Genomic DNA, 23,790 nt, shown 5'->3' on the forward strand with positions numbered 1-23,790 from the left:
TTTATCTTCTATATCACTCATTTGCTCTTATCCCTCTTTCATCCTCGTTTTTATGGCCTCCACTTGGGACTTCATCTCAGTGATAGCATTTGAATTTTGCCCTGACTAGATTTTAGTTCTTTTATTCTCCAGTAAGGGATTCTCTAGTGTCTTCTACTCTTTCTTCAGCCCATTTAGTATCTCTCTCTCTCTCTCTCTATATATATATATATATATGTATATATATATATATATATATATATCTTGTTTTAAATTCTAGTTCAGACCTCTTATTTATATCTGTATTGATTAAATCCCTGACTATGAGTAGTACCTCCTGTTCTTTCTTTTGGGGTTTCTCCATCTTGTTGTTTTTGTCCAGAAAAGAAAAGAAATAAGAAAAAGAGAGAAGGCAAGATGGCAGAAGAGTAGAGGACCTCATTTTATCTGGTCCCTTGAATTTAGCTGGATAACTATCAAACCATTCTGAACACCCATGAATTCAGCCTGATATGTAAGAAAATATATCAAACTCTACAAGTAGAAAAACGACTAGTTTTTGCAAGGTAGGAGGTGTGGGGACATGAATCTGAGGGGAGATATTGGAAGAGAAATGGAGGCAGGAAGGAGCCTCCATAAGCTGGCTAGACTTGGAGGGCAAAATCAGAATCCTTAGAAATCTGCTACAGTGAGAGACATCCCTATCTGAAAGGGTCTCAAGGGATGAAAAGGTCAGAATTCTAGGTGGGTCAGTGTGGTCTCAGGATCCCAGGAGTCAACTAATGAATCATTGAACACTATATCTGAAACTAAGGATGTACTATATGTTGTCCAATTGAATTTAAATACAATAAAAAGAAAAGTAGTTTAGAGAATTAAACAGTTCAAGAAAAGAAAGAAAAAGAAAAAGAAAAACAATAATAACAGCAAGAAGTTCAGGAAGTGTTTCTGGTGTGTGCCATGTACACTCTGTTATATTTTGACTGCTCTTTCCCAATTTTCCATCCTCTACAGAGTCCTTGCTTGTAGTGTGGAGTATTTGGACCTTTAACTGGGTGTGCTTTGGTTTGTTATGATAAGCCTGGAAAGAAAAAGAAAAAGCCTGGTCCACGACAAGAGAAAAGGAAAAGGAACAAAATGCAAACAAATAGACCAAAAAAAAAAAAAAACCACACAAAAAAACCCTGTAAACCTGATTCCAATTAATAAGAAAGAAAGAAAAAGAAAGAAAGAAAGAAAGAAAGAAAGAAAGAAAGAAAGAAAGAAAGAAAGAAAGAAAGAAAGTTGAGAAGGAGAGGAAAAAAATAAGAATCCTAATCTGAAAAATAAGAGAAGGAATAAAACAAGCAAACCAACAAATGAACAAAAAATTATAAGCCTGGTGCAAAAAAAGAAAGATAGAAAAAAAGATTAAAAAATGAAAAATAAGAAATAGAAAAATAAAAATTTTAAAAATTAAAAAAAAATTAAGAAAGAAAAAAAAATAAGCAAGCCTCATCCTACTTCCACCAGAAGCTGAGGTTTTAGAACACTCTTTAATCAGTAGACTTGGTACATGTGGGGGGCTTATGTTGGTCTTCTGAGGTGGAGGCCTGCTGGGCTATCTCACAAGCCAACTTGCCCTTGTAAAGATGCCCCTGCCAGGCACAGGGGTCAGGGTTTAGTATAGGGGACTCCAGCCTCCACTGGAGGTACAGTGTTTCTCTCTGATGTCCAACTGTGTTGGTGGATGGTGGGAAGGAGGGATGGTGGTGGAGGAATATGGCATCACCCCACCCTCTTGTTTCTGGTGAGGGGAATTCTTGGCCACCAGTGTTTAGGAGTCCCTCTTAGAAAAGTGAACAATCTCCTGTGTCCTGGGTTTTTGTCAATTCCCCGCCCTTAACCTGTCTGTTCCTCTGCCATCAGTGTGCCCTGTATTTTATCTCTGGCTGGCGGCTGGGATTCAAAACTCCACTGTTTAAAGGGCCTGGCAAGGTGTGGACCCACTCCCCTCCCCCAGAGGAGAGCCAAACAGTACACCCAGAACTGTCCCGTCTCAGAAAAACAGTGACACTGTGTGTGCATGGAGGTTAGAGTTTGTGATACACAGTGGCAAGATGAAACCAGATTATCTGCTGACCGCACACAACTCAGTCCCCTACTCCATTCTGTCCTAGAAAAGCAGTTGCATAGAGGCTTGAATCTATTGTGGCAGACAGCAAAAAGTAACATCCAAATTATCTGCAATCTGCCTGTGTCTCTGCTCTCTGCTCAGTTCTGTCCCAGAAAAGCAGCCACTCTTTGTGCACACCATGGTTTAAGTCTACTGTGGCTCACAAGGAAAAGCTGCTACAAGGATATCTGCCCAGTGTGCAGACCTCTGTTCCTGTTGTTGAGTGCAGCTTAATGGCTCCCATCTGGCCTTTTGTCCTTGGAGAGGCAAAATACACTCTTCCAAAATGTACTCTGGGAAGGAGAGTGATCTTGCCCAGTGCTACCCAGGGTATCTCCTCACCACAGCCTTTTGTACAATCCCTAACCACTGGACTCTCTCCTGCTCTCTCCTTCTCCCTGACTTTGCTCCACAAAAAAGGGTTTCCCTCCCCTTTGCAGCCCTGCAGCTTTCCTGTCCCCTAAATTAGGGCTCCAGACCTCACATCGTCCATGTTCTCTCCCTCTAACTGTGCAGATTGTTTTCTTAATCCTCAAATCATAATCCTAGTTGTTCAAAATAGTTGGATATTAATTGAGATGTTTGATGGAGAAAACAAACTCAGAGTCTCCCTACTACTCTGCCATCTTAACTCCTCTCCCTGAAGAGTCTGATTCTTGATTTATCTCTCTTATTTTATTCTCTTTGCATCTTTGTGTTGTTTCTTAAATTCTACATATGTGTGAAATCATATAGTTTTTTTCTTTCTCTTACTGACTTATTTCACTTAGCATTATACTCTCTAGCTCCATACATGTCATTGCAAATGGCAAAATTTCATTCTTTTTTATGGCTGAATAATATTCCATTATATATATATATATATATTCATATTCTTCTTTGTCCATTCATCAATTGATAGACTGAGAAAAAGTTGGGCTGCTTCCATTACTTGGCTGCTGTAAATAGTGTTGCTATAAAAATAAGGTTGTATGTATCCCTTTGAATTAGTATTTTTGTATTATTTGTGTAAATACCCAGTTGTCCAATTGCTGGATCATAGGGTAGTTCTATTTTTACCTTTTTGAAGAAACTCCATACTGTTTTCCAGACTGGCTGCCCCAGTTTGCATTCCCAACTGTGTAAGGGGACTCTCCTTTCTCCACATCCTGGCCAACTCCTGTTGTTTCTTCTGTTCTTGAGTTTAGTCAATCTAACAGGAGTGAGGGGATATCGCCTTGTAGTTTTCACTTGTATTTCCCTGATGATAGGTGATGATGAACATCTTTTCATGTGTCTGTTGGCAATCTGGATGTCTTCCTTGGAGAAATTTCTGTTCATTTCTTCTGCCCATTTTTAAATTAATTATTTGCTTTTTGGGTATTGAGTTTCATAAGTTCATTATTTATTTTGGATACTAATCCATTATCAGATATGTCATTTGCAAATATCTTATCCCATTCTGTAAGTGGCCTTTTAATTTTGTTGACTGTATTCTTTGCTGTGCAAAAGCTTTTTATTTTGATGTAATGTTAATACTTTATTTTTGCCTTTGCTTCCCTTGCTTCAAGAGACATATCTAGAGGGATGCCTGGGTGGCTCAGTCAGTTAAGCATCAGCTTAACTGCCATCAGCTCAGGTCATTTATCCCCACATTGGGCTCCCTGCTCAGTGGGGAGCCTGCTTCTCCCTCTGCCTGTGCTCACCTTGTTTGTGCTCACACACTCTCTTTCTCTGGCAAATTAAAAAAAGAGAGAGAGACATATCTAGAAAAAAAGTTTTTAAACTGATCGTTACCAGAAAGGAGGTGGTTGGGGAGATGGTTTAAATAGGTGATGAGGATTAAGGAGTACACTTTTTTTTAACTTTAATTTTTATTTGCACTGGATATTGCATGGAAATGTTGAATCCCTATATTTTATAAGTGAAACTAATATTACATTGTAAGTTAACTAACTGGAATTTAAATTAAAACTTAAAAAAAATAAAATTCCCTTGGGTGGCACCAAAGAGGTTTTTAACTGTGTTCTCTAGGATTTTTATGGTTTCAGGTCTCACATATAGGTCCTTAGTGCATTTTGAATTTATTTTTGTGTACACAGTAAGTGGTCCAATTTCTTTCTTTTGAAAGTTGCTATCCAGCTTTCCCAACACCATGTGTTGTAGAGACTGTCATTTTCCCGTTGGATATTCTTTCCTGCCTTGTTGAAGATTAATTGACCATATATTTGTGGATTTAGTTCTGGGATTCCTGTTCTCTTCTATTGAACTATGTGATGATTTTTTTTTTTTTTTTTTTGCCAATGCCATACTCTTGATTACTATAGGTTTGTAATATAGTTCATGCCTGGATTGTGATGCTTCCAGCTTTGTTTTTCCTTTTCAAGGTCGATTGGGTGATTCAGGGTCTTTTGAGGTTTCACACAAATTTTAGAATTGTTTGTTCTAGTTCCATGAAAAATAGTATTTATATTTTGATAGGGATTGCATTATAAGTGTAGATTGCTATAGGTAGTATAGACATTTTAACAATATTTGTTCTTCCAAACCATGAGCATGGAAAGTTTTTCCATTCCTTTGTCATCTTTAATTTCTTCCATCAGTGTTTTATAGTTTTCAGAGTACAGGTCTTTCACCTGTTTGGCAAAGTCTATTTCTAGGTATCTTTTTTCTTCTTTTGGTGCAAATGTAAATGGGATTATTTTCTTTTTTTTAAATTGAAATTCAATTAGCCAACTTATAGTATATCATTAGTTTTTTTATTTAAATTAAATTAGCCAACATATCATTAGTTTTTGATATAATGTTCAATGACTCATTAGTTGTGTATAACACCCAGTGCTCATCACATCACATGCTCTCCTTAATGCCCATTACCCACTTACCCATCTCCCCACCCACCTCCCTATCTGCAACCCTCAGTTTGTTTCCCAGAGTCAAGAGTCTCTCATGGTTTGTTTCCATCTCTGATTTCTTCCCATTCAGTTTTCAGTCCCTTCTCCTATGATCCTCTGCATTATTCCTTATATCCCATATATGAGTGAAAGTGTATAATTGTGTTTATCTGCATGACTTATTTCACTTAACATAATACCCTCCAGTTCCATCCATGTCAATGCAAATGGTGGGTATTCATCACTTCTGAGGGCTGAGTAATATTCCATTGAATATATGAACCACATCTTCTTTATCCATTCATCTGTTGAAGGACATCTCAGCTCCTTCCACAGTTTGGCTACTGTGGACATTGCTGCTATGAACATTGGGGTGTATGTGCCTCTTCTTTTCACTACATTTGTATCTTTGGAGTAAATACCTAGTAGTACAATTTCTGGGTCATAGGGTAGCTCTATTTTTAACTTCTTGAGGAACCTCCATACAGTTTCCCAAAGTGGCTGTACTAGCTAGCATTCCCACCAACAGTGTTAGAGGATTCCCCTTTCTCCACATTCTCACCAACATTTGTTGTTCCCTGTCTTGTTAATTTTAGCCATTCTAACTGGCTTAAGGTGGTATCTTATTGTATTTTTTATTTGTATTTCCCTGATGGCAAGTGATGTGGAGAACTTTTTCATGTGTCTGTTAGCCTTTTGTATGTCTTCTTTGGAGAAGTGTCTGTTCATGTCTTCCGACAATTTCTTGACTTGATTATTTGCTTTTTGGGCGGGTTTGAGTTTGAGAAGTTCTTTATGATATTGGATACCAGCGCTTTATCTGTAATGTCATTTGCAAATATCTTCTCCCATTCTGCAGGTTGTCTTAGTTTTGTTGACTCTTTCCTTTGCTGTTCAGAAGCTTTTTACATTGATGAAGTCCAAAGTTCATTTTTGCTTTTGTTTCCCTTGCTTTTAGAGATCTGTCTTGCAAAAAGTTGTTTTGTCCAAGGCTGAAGAGGTTACTGCTGGTGTTCTCTGGGATTTTAATGGATTCCTGTCTCACATTTATATATTTCATCCATTTTTTAAAGATTTATTTATTTTATTTGAGAGAGCGAGAATGAGAGAGAGAGAGTACATGAGATGGGGGAGGGTCAGAGGGAGAAGCAGGCTCCCTGCCCAGCAAGGAGCCTGATATGGGACTCGATCTTGGGACTCTGGGATCATGACCTGAGCCGAAGGCAGTCACTTAACCAACTGAGCCACCCAGGCGCCCCATCTCTTTCATCCATTTTGAGTTTGTCTTGGGGTATGGTATAAGAGAATGGTTGTTTCATTCTTCTGCATGTGGCTGTCCAATTTTCCCAGCACATTTATTGAAGGGACTCTCCTTTTTTCCATAGAATATTCCTTCCTGCTTTGTCAAAGATTAGTTGACCATAGAGATGAGGGTCTATTTCTGGGTTCTGTATTGTGTTCCATTGATCTATGTGTCTGTTTTTGTGGCAGTACCATGCTGTCTTGATGATGAGACCTTTGTAATATAGCTTGAAGCCAGTCATTGTGATGCCGCCAGGTGTGGATTTTTTTTTCAACATTCCCCTGGCGATTTGGGGTCTTTTCTGATTCCATACAAATTTTAGGATTGTTTGTTCCAGCTCTGTGAAAAATGTCGATATTATTTTGATAGGGATTGCATTGAATGTGAAGATTGCTCTGGGCAGCAGAGACATTTTAACAATATTTATTCTTCCAATTCATGAGCATGGGATGTTTTTTCATCTCCTTGTGTTTTCCTCAATTTATTTCATAAATATTCTATAGTTTCTAGAGTATAGGTCCTTTATCTCTTTGGTTAGGTTTATCCCTAGGTATCATGTGGTTTTTGGTGCACTTGTAAATGAAATTGATTCCTTAATTTTTCTTTCTACAGTTACATTGTTAGTGTATAGAAATACATCTGATTTCTGTGCATTAATTTTGTATCTTGCCCCATTGCTGAATTGTTGTATGAGTTCTAGCAATTTTGGGGTGGAGTCTTTTGGGTTTTCCACATAAAGTATCATGTCAACTGCAAAGAGAGAGAATTTGATTTCTTCTTTTCCAATTTGAATGCCTTTTATTTCTTTTTGTTGTCTGATTGCTGAGGCTAGGACTTCTAATACTATGCTGAACAATAGTGGTGAGTGTGGGCATCCCTATCGTGTTCCCAACCTTAAGGGAAAAGCTCTCAGTTTTTCCCTATTGAGAATTATATTCACTGTGGGCTTTTCAAGAGGGCTTTTAGATATTGAAGTGTGTTCCCTCTATCCCTGTATTTGAAGAGTTTTAATCAAGAAAGGATGCTGTATTTTATCAAAAGCTTTCTCTTCATCAATTGATAGGACCACATGGTTTTTCTTTCTTTTATTAATGTGCTCTATCACGTTGATTGATTTGTGAATGTTGAACCACCCTGGCATCCCTGGAGTAAATCCCATCTGGTTGTGATGGATAATCCTTTTAATGTACTGTTGGAACCTATTGGCTACTGTCTTGGTGCGTATTTTGGCATCTATGTACATCAGAGATATTGGTCTGTAATTCTCCTTTTTGATGGGGTCTTTGGCTTTGGGATCAAGGTAATGCTGGCCTCATAGAATGAGCTTGGAAGTTTTCCTTCTGTTTCTATTTTTTGAAACAACTTCAGGAGAATAAGTCTGATTTCTTTTTTAAATGTTTGGTAGAATTCCCCTGGGAAGCCTTCTGGCCCTGGACTCTTGTTTTTTGGGAGGTTTTTGATTAGTGTTTCAAATTCCTTGCTGGTTATTGGTCTGTTCAGATTGTCTATTTCTTCCTGTTTCAGTCTTGGTAGTTTATAAGTTTTCAGGAATGCATCCATTTCTTCCTGATTGCTTAATTCCTTGATATGTAGTTGTTGATAATAATTTCTAACCATTGTTTCTATTTCCTTGGTATGAGTCGTGGTCTTTCCCCTTTCAACATGATTTTATTAATTTTAGTCCTTTCCTTTTTCTTTTGGATAAGTCTGGCCAGTGGTTTATCGATCTTGATTATTTCAACAAACCAGCTTCTAATTTCGTTTATCTGTTCTACTGTTTTTCTGGTTTTTATTTCATTGATTTCTGCTCTAATCTTTATTATTTATCTTCTCCTCCTTGGTTTAGGCTTTATTTGCTGTTCTTTCTCCAGGTCCTTTAGGTGTAAGATTAGACTGTGCATTTGGGATTTTTCTAATATTTTTGAGAGAGGCTTGGATGGCTATGTACTTCCCTCTTAGGACCAACTTTGCAGTACCTAGTAGGTTTTGAACCAATGTGTTTTTTTTCTCATTAGTTTCAGTGAACTGTTTAAGTTTTTTTTTTTTTTTAACTTCTTGGTGGACCTATTCATTCTTTAGCAGGATGCTTTTTTTAACCTTCAAGTGTTTTAGTTCCCTTTAAATTTCTTCAAGTGATTGAAGCCAGTTTCAAAGCACTGTGGTCTGAAAATATGCAGGGAATCATCTCAGTCTTTTGGTATCAGTTGAGACCTGATTTGTGACCCAGTATGTGATCTATTCTGGAGAAAGTTCCATGTGCACTGGAGAAGAATGAGTATTCTGTTGTTTTTGGATGTAAAGTTCTATATGGATCTATGAAGTCCACCTGGTCCAAAGTGTCATTCAAAGTTCTTGTTTCTTTGTTGATTTTCTCCTTAGATGATCTGTCCAAGGCTGTGAGTGGAGTATTGAAGTCTCCTACTAATGTGTTATTAATGATATGTTTTTTTACTGTGGTTATTAATATTAATTGGTTTATATAATTTTCTTCTCCCACATTTGAGACATAGATATTTACAGTTGTTAAGACTTCTTCTTGGTTAGAGATTTTACGTATGATACAGTATCCCTCTAAATCTCTAACTACAATCTTTGGTTTAAAATCTAATTTGTTTGATATGAGGATTCCTATCCCAGCTTTCTTTTGAGGTCCACTAGCGTGGTAAATGGATTACCATCCCTTCACTTTAATCTCGAGGTGTCTTTAGTTTCAAAATGCATCTCATGTAAAAGCATATGGATGGGTTGGTTTTTTTTATCCAAGCTGAAACCCTGTGTCTTTTTACTGGAGCATTCAGCCAATTTACATTTAGCGTACATATTGAAAGGTATGAATTTAGTGCCTTTGTATTGCTTCTAAAGTCCCTGTTTCTGTACATTGTCTCCATTACTTTCTGGTCCAAGTTATTCTTGGGGGTCTCTCTTCGCTTACAGTATCCCCCGTAATATTTCTTGCATGGCTGCCTTGGTGTTCACATATTCTTTCATTTTCTGTCAGTCCTGGAAACTCTTTATGACCCGTACCATTGTGAATGTTAGCTTTGCTGGATAAAATATTCTTTTTTTGTTAAATTTTATTTTATTTTATTATGTTATGTTAGTCACCATACAATATATCATTCGTTTTAGATGTAGTGATCCACGATTCATTGTTTTTGTATAATACCCAGTGCTCCATGCAGTACGTGCCCTCCTTATTACCCATCACCCAGGCTAAACCATTCCCCCAACCCCTCCCCTCTAAAATGCTCAGTTTATTTCTCAAAGTCCATAGTCTCTCATGGTTCATCTCACCCTCTGATTCCCCCTCCCTTCCTTTTCCCCTTCCTTCTCCTAATATCCTCCATGTTATTCCTCACGTTTCACAAATAAGTGAAAGCATATGATAATTGACTTTCTCTGCTTGACAAATTTCGCTTAACATAATCTCCTCCAGTCCCATCCATGTTGATGTAAAAGTTGGGTATTCATCCTTTCTGACGACCGAGTAATATTCCATTGTATATATGGACCACATCCTCTTTATCCATTCATCTTTGAAGGGCATTTCCGTTCTTTCCACAGTTTGGTTATTGCGGACATTGCTGCTATGAACATTGGGAGGCATATGACCTTTCTTTTCACTACATCTGTGTCTTTGGGGTAAATACCTAGGAGTGCAATTGCCAGGTCATAGAGTAGCTGTATTTTTAATTTTTTGAGGCACCTCCACACTGTTTTCTAAAGTGGCTGTACCAACTTGCATTCCCAATGTTGGAGAGGTTGTGGAGAAAGGCTCTCATCTTTTCCCCATTGAGGATGATATTCGCTGTGGGTTTTTCATAGATGAATTTTATGAACTTGAAAATGTTCCCTCAATCCCTATACTCTGAAGAGTTTTAATCAGTAAAGGATGCCCTTATTTTGTCAAATGCTTTCTCTGCAACATTTGAGAGGACCATATGATTCCTCTCCCTCCTCTTATTAATGTTTCTATCACACTGATTGATTTGCGAATGTTGAACCACCCTTAAATCCTGAGGATAAATCCCGCTTGGTTGTGGTGGATGATCCTTTCAGTGTATTGTTGGATCCTATTAGCTAAGATATTGTTGCAGATTTTGGAATCCATATTCATCAGGAATATCGGTCTGAAATTCTCCTTTTTGATGGGGTCTTTGCCTGGTTTGGAGATTAAGGTAATGCTGGCCTCACAGAAAGAGTCTGGAAACTTTCCTTCTGTTTCTATTTTTTGAAACAGCTTCAGTAGAATACGTATAATTTCTTCTTTGAATGTTTGGTAGAATTCCCCAGGGAATCCATCAGGCCCTGGACTCTTGTTTTTTGAGAGGTTTTTGGTCACTGCTTCAATCTCATGACTGATTATTGGTCTATTCAGGTTGTCAATTTCTTCCTGTTTCAGTCTTGGCAGTTTATAGGTTTCCAGGAAGGCATCCATTTCATCCCGTTACTCAATTTATTGGCATATAGTTGTTGATAATAATTTCTAATAATTTTTCCTATTTCCTTGGTGTTAGTCGTGATCTCTTCCCTTTCATTCATAATTTTATTAATTTGGGTCCTTTCTTTTTTCTTTTGGATAAGTCTGGCCAGTCGTTTATCGATCTTTTTAATTCTTTCAAGGGGCCAGCTTCTAGTTTCGTTGGTCTGATCTACTGTGTTTCTGGTTTCTAATTCATTGATCTCTGCTCTAATCTTAATTATTTCTCTTCTAATGCATGGCTTAGGCATCGTTTGTTGCTTTTTCTCCAGTTATTTAAGGTGTAAACGTACTTGGTGAATTCGGGATTTTTCCTTTCTTTTTCTTTTTTTTTTTTTGCATGATGTTTGGATGGCTATGTATTTCCCCCTTCGGACCACCTTTGCAGTATCCCACAGGTTTGGACCAATGTGTTTTCATTCTCATTGGTTTCCATGAATTGTTTAGGTTCTTCTTTGATTTCTTGGTTGACCCAAACATTATTGAGCACAGTGGTGTTTAGCTTCCAAGTGTTTGAATTCCTCCAAATTGTTTCTTGTGATTGAATTCCAGTTTCAAAGCATTATGGTCTGAGAATATGCAGGGAATAATAACAAACTTTTGTTTCTGTTGAGACCTGATTTGTGAGCCAGTATGTGGTCTATTCTGGAGAAAGTTCCATGTGCGCTTGAGAAGAATGAGTATTCTGTTATTTTAGGTGGAATGTTCTGTATTTATCTATGAGGTCCTTCTGGTCCTGTGTGTCATTCAAAGCTCTTGATTCTTTGTTGATTTTCTGCTTAGATGATCTGTCTATTGCTGAGAGTGGAATATTGAGTTCTCTTACAATTAACATATTGTTACCAATATGACTCTTTATGTTGGTGGACTGTTGGCTTATGTAGATGGCTGCTCCCATATTGGGGGCATAGATATCTACAATTGTTAGATTTTCTTGTTGGATAGACCCTTTAAGAATGATATAGTGTCCTTCTGTGTCTCTAACTGCAGTCTTTAGCTTAAAACATAATTTGTCTTATATAAGATTTGCCACCTCAGCTTTCTTTTGAGGTCCGTTGGCATGGAAGATGGATCTCCATCTCTTCATTTTCAGTCTGGATGTATCTTTAGGTTCAAAATGAGTCTCTTGCAGACAGCATAGGGATGGGTCCTGCCTTTTTATCCAATCTGCAACTCTGTACCGTTTCATGGGAGCATTTAGGCCATTCACATTGAGGGTGATTATTGAAAGATATGAATTTATTGTCATCATGTTGCCTGTGAAGACCTTGTTTCTATAGATGGTCTCTGTAAATTTCTGTTGTATATCACTCTTGGGATCTTTCTCCTTTTATAGAACCCCCCCTTAATATTTCCTGCAGGGCCAGCTTAGTAGTCACATATTTGTTCAGTTTCTGCTGGTTTGGAAGTTCTGCATCACTCCATCCATTCTAAATGACAGCCTTGCCAGATAAAGTATTCTTGGGTGCATGTTCTTCTCATTTAGTACCCTGAATATGTCTTGGAAGTTTTTTCTGGCTTGCCAGGTCTCTGTGGATAGGTCTGATGTTATTCTGATGTTCCTCCCTCTGTACGTAAGGAATCTCTTCCCCCTAACTGCCCTTAAGATCGTTTCCTTGGTTCTAAGATTTGTGAGTTTTACTATTACATGTCAGGATGTTGGCCTGTTTTCCTTGATTTTGGGAGGAGTCCTCTCTTCCTCTAGGACATGAAGGTTTGTTTCATTGCCCAGATTAGGGAATTTTTCAGCTATGATTTGCTCAAATATATCTTCTAGTCCTCTGTCTCTCTCTTTTCACCCTCTCAGGGATCCCAATAATTCTGACACTGGAACGTTTCATGGTGTCTCTTATTTCTCTGATTCCATTTTCATGGTTTTTGAGTTCTTTTTTCCAGGCCTCCTCTTAGTCCTTCTTTTCGGTCAATTGGTCTTCTAGATCACTAATTCGTTCTTCTGCCTCATTTACGCTAGCTATTAGATTGTCTAGATCAGATTGGATCTCACTGATAGCATTTTTAAGTTCTGCCAGTTCAGCTTTCATTTCTGCCCTTAGAGTCTCTATGTTGCCTTTCATTGATTTCTCCATTTTCACAATTGCTACCCTGAATTCCATTTCTTGTTTATATCTGTACCAAGCTATCTGTACCAAGTTATAACCAAGCTACATCTTGGTTATACCTGTAACCATTTGTAAATCTGTGGCAGAAGTCACAGTCTCTGGGTCTTTCTTTTTTTGGGGGTTCCTCCTCCTAGTCATTTTGTTGAGGGGTAGTTGAGGGAATGTATAGAATCAATATTATTGACCATAACCCAAGCATGATGCACCTGTTTTATAGGGACCTTAGGGTTGTCCGCCTCTTTTTCTCCCAGCTTGTCTTCTGGGGAGGGGGCTGCTGTGCTGTTACTCAGGGAACCCTGTTTGGGCAGAGTTGCTTAGCCCCTGTAGCAGGGGATGGGCTTAGGGAAAACCGGTTTTGGGGGGCTTTTTTCTCTGGTAGGTTTCCCTGGTGGCTTTCCATGTCTCTTCTGAGAGTCAGAGCAGAAGAAATCGTTTCCAACTCTCTGCCTCAGAGTAGAGAGATTCCAGTCTGTTCTTCAGTGAGCTCTCCAGGCCCCATTATCTCTGTTTCTGTCTGTGCTGCTATAAACTGCAGTGTCCTGGTTTGTGCACCCCTCAGCAGCACTCCCAGTCCTTGCCTCCAAGTTGGTGCATGTCTTTGCCCTTTGTGTTTCTAAAATCACCAGCCACCCGCAGTTTGCATGTGCGGCCCCACTGTTCCAGGTTTCAGTCCAGGGGTTTCCCTAAGGTCCTTTCCCCATCTCTACCATTCTGCGAGTCTGTGCCCTGTCCCCAGCCTGGGAGGTTTTTGGGATCCTATGTTATTTCATCTTCCCTGTGCCAGTGGTTATGGTAGCTCCCGCCCCCTTCTGTTTATCTTCTGATATGTGCCCATGGAATCACAGCTCCCTGCTTTATACCTCAAAACCAACTGCCTGTGATATTCTGTTTGTAGAAATCCAGGTCTATCTTCTTACATCTCAGGCTGATTTCATGGGTGTTCAGAGTGGTCCAGGAAGTATCCAGGACAATTCCAGGGACTGGTTGGAATAGGGTTCCCTACTCCTCCACTATCTTTTCCTGAACCCCCTGGATAAAATATTCTTGTCTGCCTGTTCTTCTGATTAGTGCCCTGAATTTATCTTGTCAGCCCTGTTTGGACTGCCAGCTTTCTGTGGATAAGTCTGATGTTATTCTAATGTTCCTCCCTCTGTACTTGAGAAACTTCTTCCCCCTAGCTGCTCTCAGGGTAGCTTATTTGACTCTAAGATTTGCAAGCTTCAGTGTTATTTGTCAGTGTGTAGTTTTTTTTTTTTTAAATTGATTTTGGGATGGGTCCTCTTGGACATGAATGCTTGTTTCCTTTCCCACATTTGGGAAGTTCTCAGTCATGATGTGCTGCACCCTTTCTTGGATCCCAGTGATCTCGATATTGGTTCTTTTCAATGTTTCATTAAATTATCTGTGTCTCTCTTCATGTGCTATGAGTTGTTTTTCTCTCTTTTCTTCAATTTTATTCCTTTCCATCAGCCTGTCTTCTAGATCGCTCATTCTTTTATTTTTAAGATTTTTATTTATTTATTTGAGAGAGAGAATGAGATAGAGAGAGAGAGAGCATGAGAGGGAGGAGGGTCAGAGGGAGAAGCAGACTCCCTGCTGAGCAGGGAGCCCGATGTGGGACTCGATCCCAGGACTCCAGGATCATGACCTGAGCCGAAGGCAATCGCTTAACCAACTGAGCCACTTAGGCACCCTAGATCGCTCATTCTGTCTTCTGCTCCCTTTACCCTAGCTGTTAAAGCATCCAATTTAGAGAGCCACTCTTTCCTATCATTTGTAAGCTTGGCCTGATTAGATCTCATTTCTGCCCTCAGAGATTCTCTATTGTCATACGTTTTTTTGAAGCATTGCCATCAGCTTTATAATTGCTATCCTGAATTCTATCTCTGACATTTTGCTTATAACCATATCCATTAGTTCTATGGCAGAGGACATTGACTCTTGTTCTTTTCTATGTTGTGAGTTCCTCCTCTTAGTCACTCTGCCCAGCGAAGGATAGGTGAGGGAATGAACAGAGTCCAAAATATCCACCACAATCCAAGCAAAATGCACCCTAGAAAAATCCGAAATGGTCAGATGCTACCACAGAAATACAAACAAAGACAAGATGATTCAAAACAAGAAAAAAAAAGGTGGGGGGAGAAACTCTAATCTATCAGGTTGGGCAAAGCAGGGTGATCTGCCTGTTTCTGATTGATTTTTGGTCTATGTGTTAGAAGACACTATATCCCAAAATTGCAAAGAGTCATAACTTGATATATATATCAAGATAAAATAATTGAATAGAGTGAAAAAGGGACTAGTATGGGTCATAAATTTATAAAAAGGAGATGTGAATAAATAAAAGTTAAGAAGCGACTTAAAAACATAAGTTAGGAAATAATCTATTTGAAATGGGAACAGGGTAAAAAAAAAGAAACAAAAAAGAACTTTAAAATTTTAGCCTGAAGTATAAACAAGTCATGAAGGATAATCTGGAGCTCACTATATTATTTTCCCCTGGCTCTGGAGTTTTACAGTCCTGTGGGAAATAAGCTTGTCATTCACCTGTTCTTCCAGTCTGTTTTCTGGGGGAGGGGCCTGCTGTGCTGCTTCTCAGGTGTCTTTGCCTGTGTGGAGTTGCCCAACCCCTTGTCAGGGGGATGGGCTTTATATGAGTTGATCCTCTGTGTGGCTTTTGTTCCCTGGCAGCTTTCCACACCTCTTTAGAGGGTCAGAGCAAATATGGCCCTGCAGGAATCTCTGGCCCAGAGCTGCAAGATCGCGATCCCCTTCCTTCAATAAAGCCTTCAGGTCAAACTGTCTCCACTTCTTTGTGTACTAAACTCCACAGACTTGTGCTATTCACACCCGCTGCAACTCTCCCAGGGGAGTTCTGGGGACCTGGGAGCGTCTCAGTGCTTTGTGCCTTTGCAATTGTGAGCAGCTGTGGGCTCGCAGGTGCACCCTCTTCTGCAGCTCCCAGATCATGGCTGGGTGCCACCTCAGTGTCCTTTCGGGGACCACACAACCTTGAGGGCTGTTGCCCAGTCATGGGCGCCACCTTTGTGTGTGCCAAACCGCCAAATCCCATGGTTCGCACCTGGTGCCACTTTCCCAGGTGGAGTTCTGGTGACCCATGAGCATCTCTATGCTTTGTGTCTTTGTGACCTCGAGTGGTTGTGGGATCGCTCACTCACCTGGTTCTGCTGTTCTCAGCTCATGGTTGGGTGCTGCCCTAGTGTCCTTCCTCGGGTCACTGCCACCCTGAGAGCTGGTGCCCAGTCATGGGTGCAGCCATTTCATATCTCCTCTTGGATTGTAAACAGCCCACACATTCTAGTCCTTTTCAGGTTACTCAAGGAGAAAGCAGTCTCCCTACTGGTCTGGCTTGTAGTTTATGGTGACCAGAGCTGGGAATCCCTTCTGGGCTCACTGACCATAACCAGTCTCCCTAATCTACTAGTTGGGCACTCTATCCATTCAGGCTCCCCTGTTCTTTCTGAGTCTCCTGGGATCCTGAGACCATAATGATCCATGTAGAATTCTGACCTATTCATCCCTTGTGCCCTTTTCAGAAAGGGTTTTCTCTCACTGGAGCAGATTTCTAAGGGTCCCAGTTTTGTGCTCTGGTGTTATATCACTTTCTTGTGGCCAGCTTATGGAAGCTTCCTTCTCCCTGTTTATCTTTTGATATTTCCCCCAAAGATTCAAGTTTCTGCACCTCCTACCTTGGAAAAAGTAGTCCTTTTTCTGCTTGCAGAGATCCAGATAAATTTTCTAACATCTCAGGTTGAATTTGTGTGTGTTCAGAATGGGTTGATAGATACCCAGCTAAATTTGAGGGACCAGATAAAACGAGGTCATCCACTCCGCTGCTGTCTTGCCCCTTCCTCACTTCCATGTTTGTTTGTTTTTTTAATTTTCTTCTTTGATTTCCTGGTGGACCCATTCATTTTTTAGTACCATGATGTTTAACCCCCATGTATTTGTGGTCTTTCAAAATTTTTCTTGTGGTTGACTTCATGTTTCATTGTGTTGTTGTCTGAAAATATGCATGGTATTGTCTCAACATTTTTGTATTTGTTGAGTCCTTATTTGTGACCTATTATGTGCTCTTTTCTGGAGAATGTCCCATGTGCACTTGAAAACAACATAGATTCTGCTGCTTTAGGATGAAATGTTCTGAATATATCTGTTAAGTCCACCCAGTGTCTTATTCAAAGAGATTGTTTCTCTCTTTATTTTCTGTTTAGATGATCTACCCATTAATGTAAGTGAGGTGTTAAAATTCCCTAGTATTATTGTATGCCTTATGTTTGTTATTAATTATTTTATATATTTTGGTGCTCTGAAATGTTTGGGTCATAAATATTTATGATTGTTAGATCATCTTGTTGTATTGTTCCTTTCATTATGATACAGTGCTTTTCTTTATCTCTTGTTACAGTCTTTGGTCTAAAATCTAGTTTGTCTGTTATAAATATTGCTACTCTGGATTTTTTTTCATTTTTTATTTTGAGAGAGAGTGAGAGCATGAGCAGGGGGTGGGGCAAAAGTAGAGGTAGAGAAAGAATCTTAAGCAAGCTCCTCACCCGTGAAAAGCCTAATACAAGGCTTTATCTCATGACCCTGAGATTATGACCTGAGCCAAAATCAAGAGTCAGGCGCTTAACTGACTGAGCCATCCAGGAGCCCCAGAAAATGTCTTAAAAGTGGTAACATAAAGGAAGAGCTTAACTTACCTTGGGGAAGACCCAGATGAATAGCATCAGGTCTCTCCACAGAAACTTACCACATCAGAAAGGAGTGAGATGTTATATTCAACCTCTTGAATGGGAAAAATATGCATCAAGAATACTCTATCCAGAAAGGCTTTCATTCAAAATGGAAGGAGAGATAAACAGTTTCCCAGACAAACAAAAACTAAAGAAGTTTATGACCACTAAAGCATTCCTGCAAAAAATATTAAAGGGGAATCTGTGAGTGGAAAGCAAAGATCAAAAGTGAGAAAGACTAGAAAGGAATAGAGAATATCTCCAGAAACAATGACAAAACAAGTAATAAAATGGCAATAAATTCGTATCAGTAATTACTCTGTAAATAGACTAAATGTTCCAATCAAAAGACATATGGTGTCAGAACAGATAAAAAATTAAAAAAAAAAAGACCCATCTATATGCTGCCTATAAGAGATACATCTTAGATCTAAAGACAACTGCACATTTAAAGTGAGGGGATGGAAAAACATTTATCATGCAAATGGATGTCACAAGAAAGCCTGAGTTTTTAGGGCACCTGGGTGGCTCAGTTGATTATATCCCTCTCCTTCTCTCTAATTCCTATGAAAATCAGACCCTCTTTTCAAGCATATACTGAAGTTTTACCTCCTTTCAAGTTTTCTGTCACTACCCCAGTTTTCACATATTTTTCTTTCTCCTAACTTCTCTTTAGCATGTAGTAAACACTGTCAAAATTTAAGCCTTTATGGGTACAGACTGAATGAGAAAGCCCTGAGACCAGATTCATTACAGAAATGGATGACTCCCCAGCAGAGTAATAAGGCAGTAATCTGTGGTTCTGCTATGAACTAACGGCAATACTGACACTGAGAAACATTGCCCTTATAAGATTGATTGTAGTGGATTCTTTACTCTTCTCATAGACTATCCTGTTCAGCTACCCTCAGGAATCAGAAAGTCAGGCCTAAGTCTAAGGAAGGCTACATAGGTGCAGCCAAAATCAGAGGGACAGAAGACAGTGATGGCCAGGAGCAACCATGAGAGTGAATAATGCAAATTTGTAGACGAAGTTAAGTAATTGGTCTCTGAGGACTCCTATATAGATATAGAGTTAATAAGTTTACAGAAGCAATTGGCATGCAAGTGTGAGAAAAGCAATATATCCCAGATGAAATGGACCCTCTTAAAAACAATTTTGAGGATGCTCTATAACTAAAAGAGCTTTAATAGTTTTGTAAATCAAGAACTATTATTTATTTTTTTAAAGATTTTATTTATTTGACAGAGAGAGACACAGCGAGAGAGGGAACACAAGCAGAGGGAGTGGGAGAGGGAGAAGCAGGCTTCCCGCCGAACAGGGAGCCTGATGTGGGACTCGATCCCAGGACTCTGGGACCATGACCTGAGCCAAAGGCAGACACTTAACGACTGAGCTACCCAGGCATCCAAGGACTATTATTTCTATAAGAAAGGTATAAAATTGTCTTAGGTTTGTGAATGGAAAAGATATCTAAACCAATCAAATTCATTCAATAGTTTGGGCAAAATATATTTTCACCAATTCCACAAATATTTAATAAGCACCTAGAAGACAGTGTTCTCAGTTGCTGCAATTTTGATAGTCAATCAAGTAGACAAAAATCATTCTGTAAAAATAATCTTGGATTTCATTGTTTTTGTCCATGCATATTACTACTACTATTTGGAAGTGAGAGAGATTGTCCTGCTTTGTGATAAATGAAAGAAACTTGCCCTGAAGAAACACAAGACCCACAGAAACTGCAGCTAAGAAAGATAAGAATGCCATGCAACCACTCATTATATAGACCCTATTGTACCTGCCTCCTTGCTTAGTTCTGATACTACCCATAAATAATACAATTATCCAACAACAAACTATGGTAGAATCTTGTCTAGTAGTTTCAGTATTTTCTGTATGCATGCATATCCAATATAGATGTATTTTTTGTTTGTAAAAAGTTGTCTTATAATATATGTACTCCTTTGTATAATGCTTCTGTCACTTCAAATAATGAAAATTTCCAAATGTACTAAAATTTTAATATTTAGATATTAAAAAATTAAATAATACCATGAAAGTTCAGCAAAGATATATAAAAGAATCTTTGTCTAATTTCAGATAAGGACAATTTTTCTAAACAGAAATACAAAAACTCATACTTGGAAAATTTAATTTGGCTTCTTAAGTATTAAAACATCCTGGGGTGTCTGGGTGGCTCAGTTGGTTAATCATCTGACTCTTGGTTTCACTCAGGTCATGATCTCATGGGTCCTGGGATCAAGACCCACCACAGGCTCCATGTTCAGCAGGGAGTCTGCTTGAGATTTTCTCCCTCTGCCCTTCCCCTCACACACTCTCTCTCAAATAAATAAATAAATAAATAAAACTTAAAAATAAGAATGAAAACATCCTTATAATAATGAGTCCCATAGACATTTTAAATGGTAAATAAAAGCTAGTAAGAGAAAGATATAGATAGATAAAAATGTATATATAACAAACAATGACTAGTCTTACATTATAAGGAGATTTTAGCAATTAATAAAGAGAAAATAATATAAACATATACAGAAATAATATATACACACATATATATACACTCTATACACTACGAGTGTGTATATATATATATATACATACATAGACAATTTTGAAATCTTTCTCCCTCTTTAGGTATATATGAAGGACAGAGATCTCAAAATTGTCTATATATATATATACACACATATATAGTGTATATAGTGTATATATGTGTATATATATGCATATATATACATTTTCAAAATTGTCTATGTGTATATATACATATACACACATATATAGTGTATATAGTGTATATATATGTGTGTATAAAAATGCATACACACACATACACAAATGTACGTGAGTTTGCCTTCCCTAATAATCAAAGGCAAATAACGAGATACCACTGTTCATCTTTTTGAATTGCTAAAAATTGTAGGGAAATGATTATATTCAATACTGACAGTTGAGAAAAAATGTTCTCATACACTAGCAGTGGGAGCTTGAATGTGTACAATCTTTAACACTCTGATCAAAAAACCTTTGACTATGTCATTTCTCTTATAGAATAACATTCTCAAGAAAAAGCCTAGAGGGTTGGGCCTTAGCAAGGGGCCAAACTCAATGGAAGACTGGAAACGGGGCTGGACCACAGGGAGGGAGGGGTGAGGGGGACAATAAAGAATGGAGGGCCTCCTCTGTGATGTTTGGGACTGTGTTTGACTAGGGTCTAGGCAGAGGTGGCAAGCCACAGCAATGCCATGGCAGTGAAGTCTTTGCAACAGTCTCATTTAGGGGCTCTGAGATCTTTCATCTATGGGGCCCCTGAGCAGTCAGATACTGCAATGCAGGGAATCAGGCACAGTTAATTCGAAGCCGCCAGAAGTTAAGGCGGGCCCCAGTTATATAACTGGCAGCCATAAACGCAAGCAGAGCCATGGGCCCAGCTTGAGCCCGGAATCTGAGATCAGCCAAAGGTCTTTAGACTGGAGGAGGATCTACAGCATGTAGTCAGCACAAGCCAGGGTAAAAAAGTTAAGATTGCATCTGAGTATGCTTACCAAACTTTATTTTTGCGTGGGGAAACAAGTGATGTTAAAGTTCGTGCCCTTGGGAAAGTATGATGTTTACACAAAATGTTTTTATGTCAGTCAAGCTACTTTGCTACTATGTTTAGAGATTCTTGGGAAGAATCGCATAAAGATATTATTGACCTGGAGATTAATGACCAGAATATAGATGTAGATTCCCTGCACTTTGTGCTAGGCTCATTGTATAGGGATAAATACATCTTAATGGGTCCCCTTCAAATTCCACGAGTTTTGGCAACAGCATGCCTGTTTCAAGTAGAAGAATTAATTCAGCAGTGTGATGAGACCATGAAGAGAACAATTAATGCAAAAACTGTATGTGGTTATTATGCAGCAGCAGAGACCTATGGGTTAGATTCTGTCAAGACAGGGTGCTTTGAATGGCTTCTCCACAATTTGATGACACATCCAAGTGTTGAACTTTACAAAGAACTCAGTATAGATCTCATGAATCTTCTCATTTCTTCTTTTAATTTATTAGTAATGCAGAAAGAAATGGAGTATATACCACACTTCAAGAGTGGATATTCCTTCGCCTTAATCCAGCTTGGAAAGGCTCAATGAAACAGCTTTTAGCTAATGCAAACAACTGGTTTTCTAGGCACAAGGAATATGTTGGTAACATTTCCTTTCTTGAAACCAAACAAGGCATACTTTTCCAACCAGTGTTTAAAAACTTAAGATTTCGGCATATCATCTCTGACCTGGCCTCCACAAGAGTTATTGAACAAGATACTCTGATACCTTCAAAATGCTTATCTGTTTATAAACAACAATGGTTTACCTTGCTTAGAGCACAATAATATAGGGAAATAGGGCCTCAAAACATCAATGAAACAGAACTTGAAGAACATGGCATGAGATGCGGTAAGAGGATTGTCAAAGATGGAAAATACTCCTGGAAGTGGTCAGGTTACAACTTTGGCTTTCCCTTACATGTCATCTTCACCAGCCATTATATAATTTTCAAGCAAAATACTTTCAGTCAGCCATGTGACAGTTCCATTTCTCTACAACCTCTAAGAAATATTGCATTCAGATTAACTTTGGTATATTTTGATTCTGGTGGAAAACTAAGTTTCATCAAAACAGCTGATTACAAAATACTTACCTTTGAAAAGGATGAGGAACAAGTGGTCATGAAGTTGGATAGCACAGTTCTGAGCTTCCCTTTATATATATTCTGTAACTTCTTGTTTCTATCATTAGAAAATCCAGGAAATTGACAATCTTGTCAATTAGTATATATTAACATTTTGAAAACTTCTGATGTCTCATTTCATTTCATGGTCCTACTGTTAAACACAATAATGACCAATAACAGAAATGAAAATAATCTTTCAAATATAACTATCATAAATGACTACTATTTATCTTCATTTTATCTCTGCATATCAATGAAGAAAAAGTTTAATTCCAAGAAAATATATCTGTGAAACCAGATAGTCAATGATGCTGACATCTTTTACTTTTCATTTACTATCAATAGGCAAGCTCCAAATGTCAAAAAGAGACTATAGGAACCAAAAATAAATTAACTTGTTAGATAAATTTTACCTTAACTAATATTGAGAGAGAATAAAAAAAAATTCTTCCTTGCTAAAATTGTTGCACAAATGTGACTCTAATTGCAGCAATGTTACAAAAGAGTCAATCAAGTTAAACCTATGATTAGGAATTTTCTTTGGACTCTATAATGTACAGATTTAAATAGCCAGACAAATAATGTCAAATTTTACAACTTTACATATGGTATAATTTGTTGATATTTTACAATTAATCTGCCACGTGTCCCATTTTCTCTGTGGTTTGGAGAATGCATATTGCTGACTATTTATCTGGAAAATGTGTATTTTCCACACTTAAAGAGTGAAAATACAGATTAAAAAGTGGATATATAATGTATATAAATTACATATAAATATTATATAATTATATATTATTATATATCATAATATATACACAATATATTAACATAAGTATATAATAACAATTGTATAGCATATAACATATAACATAATTTTATATATATGTAAATATATACAAATAAATATATAGTTATATAATATATGAATTCATATATATGCACACACACATACAATTTTTGAAATGGTTGGATAAGCACTATGGACTAAAATGGGTTTCCATAAATACCAGTCATTCTTATGGATATCCAGATATGAATAATTTCAAAGTATCCTCTTCATTTTTTCTATTTGTACTTGTTTACTCTTTTTGGCCAGAGTTTGTTCTTTTTGTCTATAGAGTATTTGAAGTAACATTTCTTTCTTTTTATTTTAAGATTTTATTTATTTGACAGAGAAAGAGACAGTGAGAAAGGGAACACAGGCAAGGGGAGTGGAAGAGGGAGAAGCAGGCCCCCTGCTGAACAGGGAGCCCAACATGGGGCTCGATCCCAGGACCCTGGGATCATGACCTGAGCCAAAGGCAGATGCTTAACGACTGAGCCACCCAGGAGCCCCTGAAGTAACATTTATTTCAAAATAAAAGCCAATTGGGTAA

At 38.2% G+C, this 23,790-nt stretch overlaps 1 protein-coding gene across 1 annotated transcript; it reads left to right on the forward strand.

Annotated features, from left to right (window-relative positions):
* Window positions 1-20,992: 20,992 nt before the first annotated feature.
* On the forward strand, window positions 20,993-22,493 carry LOC114202022 (germ cell-less protein-like 2). The gene is given in 3 exon segments (XM_088029005.1): window positions 20,993-21,157; window positions 21,160-21,763; window positions 21,766-22,493. Coding segments are annotated over 3 exon segments (1,497 nt in total).
* The last annotated feature ends 1,297 nt before the right edge of the window (window positions 22,494-23,790 follow it).

Source organism: Eumetopias jubatus, unplaced genomic scaffold (assembly GCF_037043125.1).
Source record: "Eumetopias jubatus isolate StellerSeaLion01/CBP00866 unplaced genomic scaffold, mEumJub1_p1.0 scaffold_11, whole genome shotgun sequence".
Lineage (NCBI taxonomy): Eukaryota > Metazoa > Chordata > Mammalia > Carnivora > Otariidae > Eumetopias > Eumetopias jubatus.